At 50.8% G+C, this 11,076-nt stretch overlaps 1 protein-coding gene across 2 annotated transcripts in view; it reads right to left on the bottom strand.

Annotated features, from left to right (window-relative positions):
- Window positions 1–678: 678 nt before the first annotated feature.
- LOC311312551 (ephrin type-A receptor 4) overlaps window positions 679–11,076 on the bottom strand; it is a 54,209-nt gene continuing 43,811 nt past the window's right edge. Inside the window, exons 10-17 of one of the 2 annotated variants that reach the window (XM_084442512.1) lie at window positions 10,597–10,710; window positions 9,756–9,941; window positions 6,134–6,195; window positions 5,537–5,750; window positions 5,136–5,314; window positions 2,916–3,109; window positions 1,135–1,299; window positions 679–817 (exon numbers count right to left, since the gene is read on the bottom strand). In XM_084442512.1, the coding sequence (XP_084298638.1) occupies window positions 703–817; window positions 1,135–1,299; window positions 2,916–3,109; window positions 5,136–5,314; window positions 5,537–5,750; window positions 6,134–6,195; window positions 9,756–9,941; window positions 10,597–10,710 (1,229 nt within the window). In that variant the 3' untranslated portion in view covers window positions 679–702. The remainder of the gene's footprint in view (window positions 818–1,134; window positions 1,300–2,915; window positions 3,110–5,135; window positions 5,315–5,536; window positions 5,751–6,133; window positions 6,196–9,755; window positions 9,942–10,596; window positions 10,711–11,076) is intronic. The other variant, XM_084442513.1, reaches the window with a different exon arrangement.

The raw sequence follows: 11,076 nt of genomic DNA, 5'->3' as shown, positions 1-11,076 counted from the left end.
GCACCTCTTTAGATCAAATACATTCTGAAGAACGTCCTGAGGGCAATAGAACACACCACTCCAGAACAAAACAGGACCAGAACCGAGCAGAAACTCACAACTCCTCAAAAGTGACCTCCCTCTCTCTGTAATCCCCCTTCTGTCCCCCTGCTTCCCGCGCCCCACCTCCCAGAACAGCAGTGTTTGTCTGAGGGCAGGAATCCTCCATTTTGTCCGTTGGATACCAAACAGATCCAGCTGAGAGAGAGACGATGAAGGCTACGGCAGCCACTAAGTCACAGAGAAAACAATCCATATACATAAACACAGGTACAGGAAATCAAATGTCTGCTCCGTGGATATTCCAGAATAGAACGTTCCAGAAATGACTCTGCCCAGAGGAGATATCCCTTTCAGAATTCCTTCCAGACCGTTGAAGGCACTCCAGATTGGCCTCCTCGGAAGCACTTTTCAGTCCAGTACCAGCGGTGGCCGCAGACAGAAACCAATATCCCATTCTCAAAAGGGCGAGGAGAAGGTCTGATAGAAAGTGCCATTTTTCAATCACTTTTCTTCATTTTTTCTTCTTTTAAATCCAATTTAAAGTGCATGGATGAGGTAAACTATTTCATCGTTCATTTGTCTTTTTGATATTTATTCTGTTTTTATTTTTTTCTTTATTTCCGTAAAAGAAATGAAGTCGTTTTCCTTTTTTGTTGTGGATCAGACCGGAACCATTCTGCCCTGCATCTGTTGCATTTGGGAGAGCATTCCCTGGACGCTGGTCAGGATCTTATTCTGATGCGCTGCAGAGGTGATTCCAATGCGGCCCATGTCCCTGTATGAACAACAGGGAGGACAACAGCCATTAGGGACTAATACAATACCAAAAATTCACACCTCATTTATTTTCTTTAATGACTAACAGCTTGTCTACGTGATGACTAGTCAACACTCGAGGTTCAACAATGTCAACCAACTAATTTACACACAAAATGAGAAAAAGAAACTGGTGTATGTTTAGAGTGTATAAAAATATAATTATTTCCATGTTATTAAGGTATTAATTACTGTCAGGTCACTACCAGATATCAGTGTAGAAAGGTATGTTTAGATGAATGCATGTTTACATTTTTGAAGGGGTGTATGACTCACTCTTGCGTCATGTGGACCACGGCCTCTGGCGTGGTGTATCCAGCAGCGTTGAAGTTGTCGCTGTACCTCTCCATGCCGATGGCGTGCAGCCAATCCTCCACGGAGCCCAGGGCCGGGGCCGAGGACACCTCCGGACTGACCGGCTCCAGCAGCGTGGTACTGGGTCTGGGGAGAGCAGGGAGGAGCAGAGGGGTGGAGGTTAGGCTACTTCCAGCTTCAACACATACATATACACACACACACACATACAGTACATATACATTGTTCAACAGGAATTTTATTTGGGTAGTTTTGTGTTTTGGAAGACTAAAGAGGGGGATTTCTGGGTCTAACCAAGAACAGCACATGAACACGTTCAGTAGACAGTACACAGCCCTTAGGCCAAATACACCACCCCCAGCTGTCACTCACACAGGACTACAACACAAGACCCACCAATTAAAACAGGACCTGGGGTGCAGGCAGATACATCCTGCCCTCTGGCCTTATGGGTACTGAAGTTTTTCATGCTCTGACATGGCAGGTGCATTACAGGGGCCAGGTGCAAGTGAACTCAGAGTTCAAAGAGAGAGAGAGAGAGAGAGAGAGAGAGAGAGAGAGAGAGAGAGAGAGAGAGAGAACTCCACAACCAACGACAGCCTACCCTAAGGCCACAAAGAGAACTAGTAACCCCCCACCCCACTCTCTCTCTCTCTCTCTGCCCATCTCTCTCTCTCCACCTCTCTCTCTCTCTCTCTCTATATATATATATATCTCATTCATCCTCCTCTCTCCCACCCTCCTTGTTCTCAGAGATAGTTGATAGATAGTTGATAGATAGTTCCCATGGTCCCTCCTCCGCCGAGCTGTTAAACGTTTCCAGGGGGGCGCCGGGACTGAGCATGTGGTACTACGCCGTCATCGAACCCCCCCCCCCTTATGTAAAGAAGGGGAGAACGTCTTCCACACACACACACACACACACACACACACACACACACACACACACACACACACACACACACACACACACACACACACACACACACACACACACACACACACACTAGTTCTGTACCTCCTGTCTCTGTTCTCTGTGGACTACAACCCAGCACCACTCCCCTTCCCCTAACTATAAAAGCTGCTTTTATGAGGATTCAGTTCTGCTAATTACTCCACAAGGACCCCCACTCGCTCTGCCTGTCCCATTAGCACTGTGTGTGTGCGCATGCGTGCATGCATGTGTGTGTGTGTGTGTGTGTGCATGTCTGTGTGTGTTTAAGTGAAATAGACTCTCTGGCTGGCGAGAAGTCTGTAAACACACAGGTCGCCTTTAACACGTTTTCCTCCTTAAGAGTAATGGGCTCAAAGTTATAAGGTCGTGTTTGTTTTTCACTCAGGGCTGCATCGTAATTCTCGACCCTATTACACCACGTACATTCCTCACAGAGCTGCGCCCTACAGTTGCTTCTGCAGTTACAGGGTGTGCGAGTTAAAGTACGTGTCAAATAAATAATAATAATAACACATGTTTTACCATCCGATTTTTGGGGGTTATACTTCCGTTTATCTGTCTGTGGCACATGCGTCAATGAAATGGGATTATGTATGCAGCTGTATGTGTGTGAGCGTGTGCGTGTGTGTGTGTCTGTGAGTGCGTGCATATGTGTGAGTGTGCGTGTGTGTGAGTGTGCATGTGTATGTGTGTGAGCGTGTGTGTGTGTGTGTATGTCTGCGTGAGCATGAGCGTGTGTGTTTGTGCAGCGTGTGTGTGCGTGCTCGCGCGCGTGTGTGTGTGTCACCTGGTGGTGTCTCCGCTGGTCCTCTTCAGGCTGTTGGGGTTGCGGATCAGCTTGTCCAGCATGTTGACGATCTGTCCAAACTTGGGCCGGTCAGCGCGCTCCCTCTGCCAGCAGTCCAGCATCAGCTGGTGCAGCGGCACGGGGCAGTCCATGGGCGGGGGCAGCCGGTAGCCTTCGTCTATGGCCTTGATCACCTGAGGTCAAAGGTTGCAGGTCAAAGCTTAGAGGTCAGACCTTGTTTTTATCTCATCAGAATTTGGAATCTATCGTTAGAACCATTATAATTACTATTTATTTGAGTTTTCGACAAAGCAGATACAAGTCAACGAAAACAGCATTATGAGTGTGTGTGTGTGTGGGGTGTGTGTGTGTGTGTGTGTGTGTGTGTCTGGGGGGGGGGGGGGGGGGGGGCTGGGGGACACTGAGGGGCGAATTCACTAAAGGATTGCGCAGCTTTTCCTGACGCAAAGCCTGTGCAAATAAGTCAAAAATTATGTTTGCTATTCACAAAGCCCTCGCAAAGGGTGAAATACGGTGTTAACTGCGTTGCGTTCGTCATTGCGTTTCTCTGCGCCAGTGTTATTAGCTCATATTTAAATTAGGTAATATGGGCGGAGAATGTTCCCCTTTCTATGCAAATGAACATTATTGCAAAACCCGCCCAATTCACAAAGATCGGCGCAAATTGCCTCACGCAGTTAAAGTGAAATTAATACCGTTTTCAGAAACGTGGTGGTATTTAAGCGCAAGGGGTGTGTCGCGGCCAGCCTGTCCGCTGATCATGGCAGCAGTGATTGTTGCGAGGCGAAGGCATCGCAACGCCAGGCATGTTGTTCGTGAGAGAATATTTAGAAGAAGGTCACTTTTTGATTTAACACTAGAACCACAGCGGTATCTGTTTGGACACCAGAGCGCGCAGCTCTTCAGCCAACTGGAGGATGAAGTCGCGTCTGGGGAGGCTCAGTTGACTATGCGTCTCTCCACCCGTCCCCAGCGAGTCCAAGCTCCCCCAATGAATAATACTCATTTATAATAGCCTACATAGCACAAAACTGTGCGTATAATAGTCTATACGCGAAACTGCGCATTCCCTATAGCTGTTCATTGAACGGCTGGGGGCCGATATAGGTAGGCTATAAATAAATAAAAACATAGCCTACACAATATTTTTTTTATTTGAATGGTCTTGAAAATATTTTGCTTTTGTATCATAGGTGACAGCAGGTATCATCTTCAGCCATGGATGATGACTCCCGTGCGTAATCCTTCCAACGTTGGAGAGGCGGCGTACAACTGGGCTCACATCAGGACGCGCGGTGTGATTGAGCGCACATTTGGAATCCTGAAAAGCCGTTTAGATGCCTAGATCGTACCGGTGGGGCAATGTTATACACTCCCCCAAAAGTATGCCAGATCATCGTGCTGCAACTTGCATAACATAAAATGACAATTTTTCCTTTGTTCGTCTTTTCAAACAATTATACCTCCGTTTGCAGTCATCTGCGTTTACACACACAAATGGCACTGACTGCTTGTGAAATTAAACCCCAAATATGATTTTTGGCTGTAGCCGTCATATTTTTGGTGGAAAGCTGTGAGACTTGTTTTTGAACCTCGTCCATGAGGCCTTCAAGTTCGCGGTCTGAGAATCGTATTTTTCTCTTTCTGTCTGCCATCGTCCAATGATATGCATACGAGTTGTTTGCGCTGCATGCGCAGTATTTATAGTCATTTCCTATATCAGCAGCAAATTGCACTCAGCCGCAAACACCGAATGGGCGTGTTTGCGCTGGGATATTATTAGCGCAATGTCTTTAGTGAATAGGTTTTTAAAACGGAGCACATAGCGGGCGCAACTGACGCGCAATATAATGGTGCAATTAGCGGGCGCAATTTGCTTTAGTGAATTCGCCCCTGAGAGTGTAACATTGTTCAGTGTTCTAGTTCTCTAGAACCAAGACCACGGACTATAGGAGGGTGGAGGAACGGGGAGCACAGCAGAACAGCGCATGACTCAGCACTGTCATGAAACACCCTGCCGTTAATCCAACACAAACAGCGTTAATGACACCGTTATTATCCCTGAATAATGGGCTCGCTAAAAACGAGCTGGCATAACAGCTTGAACAAATAACGGAGCGCATGATTCCACATTTTTGTAACGGTCCCTAATCATCACAATTAATTCTGATGAGGGAGAGGTGGTTCACGGAGACTCACGTCCTGGTTGCTCATGTCCCAGTACGGGCGCTCGCCGTATGACATCACTTCCCACATGACGATGCCGTAGCTCCACACGTCGCTGGCCGAGGTGAACTTCCTGTAGGCGATGGCCTCGGGGGCCGTCCAGCGAATGGGGATCTTCCCGCCCTGTGATTGACAGGTGACCATTGTTATCGCTCTGGACGATTCATGTGGGTGCCAAGTGCACGCAAGCACGCACGCACGCATTCTCTTTCTCTGTCACACACCCGCATCAACCCCCCCACCACCTCTCTCTCGCACTCACTCACTCACTGACACACACACACACACACAAATACATACACACACACACGCACACACGCACACACGCACACACACTACCCCACTCTCACCCTCACACACACGCACACCCACACTCACCCTGGTTGTGTACGCGGCCTCCGGGTCGTCCTCCAGCACGCGGGACATGCCGAAGTCGGAAACCTTACACACCAAGTTGCTGTTGACCAGGATGTTGCGTGCCGCCAGGTCGCGGTGGACGTAGCTCATGTCCGACAAGTACTTCATGCCCGACGCGATGCCCCTCAGGATGCCCACCAGCTGGATCACGGTGAAGCAGCCATCGTTCTTCTGTGGGGACGCCGACAGCAAACCAACCAATCAACGGGTGAATTACGGCCTGTGCGGTACGACGGGTGTGTGTGTAGATTACGTCGCGGTACGATGGGTGTGTGTGTGTAGATTACGTCGCGGTACGATGGGTGTGTGTGTGTAGATTACGACGGGTGTGTGTGTAGATTATGGAACGGGTAATCTTCATCTTAATTGCCGCTTGTTGTTGGGTGTTTTCGATGTGGCGGATAGCGTCGCTTGGATAAGCTATTGTGTGGCGCTGCACGCACGCACTCACGCATACCAAACACAGTGCTCTCTCTCTCTCTCTCTCTCTTTTCCCCTCTCTCTCGCTCTCTCTCCCCCTCTCTCTCACATACACACAGACATGCATGACTGACCCTCAGGAATGCATCCAGTGATCCATTCTCCATGTATTCGGTGATAATCATCACTGGTTTACCTGGAGAGAGAGAGAGGGAGAGAGAGAGAGAGACAGAGGGAGAGAGAGAGAGGGAGAGAGAGAGAGAGAGAGAGAGAGAGAGAGAGACAGAGAGAGGGAGAGAGAGAGAGAGGGAGAGAAAGAGAGAGAGATGAAAGGCAGATGATTAAGGAGGTAAATGATGCACATCACAGCCCAGCACAGCAGGAGGTACGGTTATTCCCAGGGGTGTCTCTGTTTGTGTGTATGTGTGTGTGTGTGTGTGTGTGTGTATGTGTGTATGTGTGTCTAGTCACCATCCGTCTCTGTCCCATGGTGATTTAATTAGCCCAGTGTAACGGGCGCACATACCCCACTAAGTCTACACAAACACACAGTCTTAGGGTAAAATTACACCACTTCAGTAACACACACGCAAACACACACCCACACACAGAGTTATTTCACACACATCCAAAAATATACACATGCGCACATTCGCTCATGCAAATGTGTACACCAATTTATACGCACGCACGCACACACACACACACTCTGCATGTCACTCACAGTCCCTCTGCAACATCTCCTCCTCAATGCCAATTTTCTGCGCATCTGTCACTCCTCCCTCCTCGCTCCCTCTTTTCTCTCGCTCCAACTCTCTCGCCATCGTTCCGGCTCTCCTCTCTGCCCCGTCACCCCACGCCTCTGTCTCTCTCTCCCTCTGCTCTCTCCCCCTCTCTCTCTCGGGGGAGTGTGTGTCTTTATCTGTCCTGGGCGGCCGCCTGCCTGTCTTTGTCTGGCCTGAGAGGCTGGATGGGGGTGATGGCCAGACGGGGGGGGGGGGGGGCGCGGGGGTGGGGAGGGGGGCTGTCTTCTCCCTTACTGCTGGCAAGATGGTGCTTGTCCAGCCAGCCGTACTCGCAACACATGGTGAAAAGTCTACTGCTAAGTCCAAAGCCCTAATTTCGGATAGTTTCGAGGATTCGGCCATTTTCTCAATTCACGAATAACTTTGCGCGCAGTTAGCGTGTGTGATGCCTGTGCTCTACAGTCACATGCTGTGTGCTCACAGTACCGGTCGAGGGTCGAGGGTCTGGGGTCCGAGGTGAGGTCTGCCCACTCTGCAGCGAGCCCCTCCGTGTGCCAGGGGGGGCCGTCCGTCACGCCACCACCAGCCGCTTGATTGGCACGCCCGTTACATACGCCGCCCTGGCGACGCCCCGAGGAGGAAGTGGAGTTGAACCGGAGCGGCCGGGGGAGCCTCTTTGTCAGCCATCTTTGTTCGTCTTTGTTCTCAGCCTCGGCCCCGGGCCGCCTTTGATTGACAGCTTCCCAATCAAGTCTGAGGAGCGTCTGACCCCCGACCCTGGCTCGCCTCTTCCCAGCCCCGCCCCCTTCCTCCCACCCCATTTGCATGCTAATTCCGGGTTTATGAATGAGCTCCGCCGCCGTTGGCAATGAACCCTGGGCCCGGACCCCGCCAACGGGACCACCGTCACCTGCCAGGGAGAGAAACAAAAACCCACGGGGTCCCGGCGGGAAAACGCGCGGTCAGAGGAGCGGCGGCCTGGGATCAACGCCGGCCCCCGTGACGGTTCAGGGTGCACAAAAGAGTCAGCTCATTCCTCCCACGTTTTTTTTGTTGTATCCGTTCTAAATTAGCAGGAGCTCATTATGCAAAGAGGCCATTTTGAATTTAGTGCCTCGTCCGAGAGCGGAGCTACTACTCTTTAACCACGGAAAGATTATTTTAACTGCACAGGAGTGGTGCTGAGAAATACATAATATGAGATGACAGGCTTGAGACATTTTTGAAGCATTTGTGTATTAGTGCATATTTAGACCTTGTCAATAATTAATAAGTCCTAATTGGTACTGTTAGACATGGCGTGCTTGCAAAGTGAGCCCAGAGTGAAAGTCCCTTTTAGCATGATTGTAACGAAACGGGAGGAAATAAAGTGCAATTCAAATTCAAATAATGGATTCCTAATAGATTCCAGCAACACAGCGGAGTGTGAAGACCTAATTGTGGCGAACCCCGCGTCAAGCTTTCTGTCATTATAGGGAAGGGAGAGAAGGCAGGGGAGCCTCTCTCTCTCTCTCTCTCCACGTGTTCTGTTTCCACTCTGTCTCATTTACTCTTTACCCCTCCATCTCTCTCTCCCCTTTCTCTGTCTGTCTCTCTCCATCTCTCTCCCTCTCTGTCTGTCTCTCTCTCCCTTTCTGTCTCTCCCTCTCTCTCCCTCTCTGTCTCTCTCTCAGTCTGTGTCTCTTTCAGCCACATTGTCTCACTGTTGCATCATTCTCTCCCCTGCTCTCCCCATGTGTGCCTCTCTCTCTCTCTCTCTCCTCTTATCTCCTCCTCCCCATCTCTCCTCCTCGTTCTCTCTATCCCTATCTCACCCTTCTTCTCCAGTTCATCTTTTTCCTCCCTTTCTCCTCCCTCTCTGTCCTCTACTCTCTCTCTCTCTCCTTCTCTCTCTCTCCCTCTCTCCTTCTCTCTCTCTCCCTCTCTCCCTCTCTCCTTCTCTCCTTCTCTCTCTCTCCCTCTCTCTCTCTCTCTCTCTCTCGCTCTCTCGCTCTCTCTGGTGAGAAGGCTGAGGGGTGATAAGTGATCTGGCCTGTGAGCTGTCTTATGGTTGGCAGGACTATGTGCGTGTGTGTGTGTGCGCACGCGCGCGTGTGTGACTAAATGTCTGTGAATGATGCTATCTACTACATGAGGAGGACAGATAGAACTGGCTCTTCCGTCAGCCAGAAAGACCAGCTGACCACACGGTGACACACACACACACACACACACACACCACACACACACTGAGCAGATTGAAATACTAAAACATAATACAAACTCACTTCAACCTCATATAAACACACACACTGAAATGAAACACACACATGCATGCAGACACACACACACACACGCGCGCGTACCCCACTTCCCCACCCACCCACGCACACACAACACACAAATGAAACACACGTGCATACTCATACGCGCGCGCGCACGCACACGCACGCACACGCGCACACACGCACACGCGCACACACACACGCGCACACACACACACACACACACACACACACACACACACCAAAAAGCAGGAGGAAAAGGGGCTAGGAAGCCGCCCAGGGCGTGCGCCTCTGCCCAGTAGATAGGGTATCACTCTCTAACCCCAAACACATTTAGAGCTGACACCATGATTAATGAGAGCAGCCCCCGTGAGCGGGGGGGCGGGGCTACTCCTGGACACATTAGCCCCTCGCCACAGACCCGTTCCATCTGGCCGCAGCCCCCACCTGGGGATTCCCCCCCCCCCCCCCCCCCCCCCGTGTCCCCACCCACCTCCACCCCCTCCCCCCACCTCAAACTTCAGAGTGACCACCCTCGTGTGTCTGCGCCAGCCCGACCGCCAGTCCCACGCGTGTGCTTCGTAGGGACTGATCTGGATGTGGTCTCGCCACCGTCCCTGGCGTCTCGGTGCGTCGCTTGAGGCGAGGCGCAGGATGTTTACATGTTTTCCGTGGGCAGAGAACATCGACCGCCAGTGGGATCCAAGTTTCAGTTACGAGTCCTTGAATCAGAGGCCGCTACTTACATTTGGTGACCACGCCCTCCAGGTGGATGATGTTAGGGTGGTCGAACTGGCCCATGATGCTGGCCTCGGACAGGAAGTCCCGTCGCTGTTTGTCCGTGTATCCCGCCTTCAGGGTCTTGATGGCCACGCAGATCTCTCTCTTCCCCGCCATCTTGAGACGGCCGCTGCACACCTCGCCAAACTCGCCTGGCGACACAAACACACGCGTGCCTCAGTAAGTGAGAGAGGCAGGGTTACTGTGTGCACTTCTAGCCGAACTCTATTGGATTTAACACACACACACACACACCTTTATCCAGTCACATTCACGGGCAAACAGTCATCAAATAAAGATGGATGACACACAGTCACCAAATAAACTAGAGAGAGCAGATTGTGGTGTGTGTGTGGGGGAAAGGGGGGGTTATGTCTGTGTGTCTGTGTGTGTGTGTGTGTGTGTGTGTGTGTGTGTGTGTGTGTGTGTGTGTGTGTGTGTGTGTGTGTGTGTTGGGGGCGGGAGGGGGGCACTTTAATCATTGATCGACCCTCTCTAATCCTAAATCCTCCTCTTTCTCAGTGGAGCAGAAAGAGAGGGAAATGGATATTGATTGTCTTTTTTATTATTTTGTCATTGGATGACTTTATTCTCTGGAGGAATCACACCGAGAATATTGTTTTCTTCTGTACCAGGTTGTTGTTTTTTTTTTACTATTGACCTCTCGAATCCGACCAAATATCACGGCACAGCAACAGCTGTCAAATTCTCCCGAAAAACAAACACAGACACACACCAACAAACAAGCCCAAAGAATCCTAAAAAATGTATGTCAACAAAGAATAAATTGTCTTCCAAGTTCCTCACCGATGCCAATGACTTTCTCAATCTTGATGCAGGAAGCGTCGATCTCTTTGGCGAACTCGCGGACGGCTTGGTTGGGGTCCTCGTACGTGAAGGGGTCCACGTATATCCTCACTCCTGAGGAACGGGGAGAGAGAAGGGTCATTCATCCTGACCAGTCCGCTCCATCTGGTCTGGATTTTCACCGTGCTGCGCCGTGTACCGCCTTCCTCTGCTCAGCCTTCCTCTGCCTCTCCTCTGCCTCTCCTCAGCCTCTCCTCTGCCTCTCCTCTGCCTCTCCTCAGCCTCTCCTCTCCTCTGCCTCTCCTCAGCCTCTGCTCAGTCTCTGCTCTGCCTCTCTCTGCCTCTCCTCAGCCTCTCCTCTGCTCAGCCTTCCTCTGCCTCTCCTCAGCCTCTCCTCTGCTCAGCCTTCCTCTGCCTCTCCTCAGCCTCTCCTCTGCTCAGCCTTCCTCTGCCTCTCTCTGCCTCTCCTCAGCCTCTCCT

Source organism: Borostomias antarcticus (assembly GCF_949987555.1).
Source record: "Borostomias antarcticus genome assembly, chromosome: 1".
In the NCBI taxonomy this organism is placed as follows: Eukaryota; Metazoa; Chordata; class Actinopteri; order Stomiiformes; family Stomiidae; genus Borostomias; species Borostomias antarcticus.
Note: the sequence above shows the minus strand (reverse complement) of the source record. Positions and strands in the feature narration are given on the sequence as shown.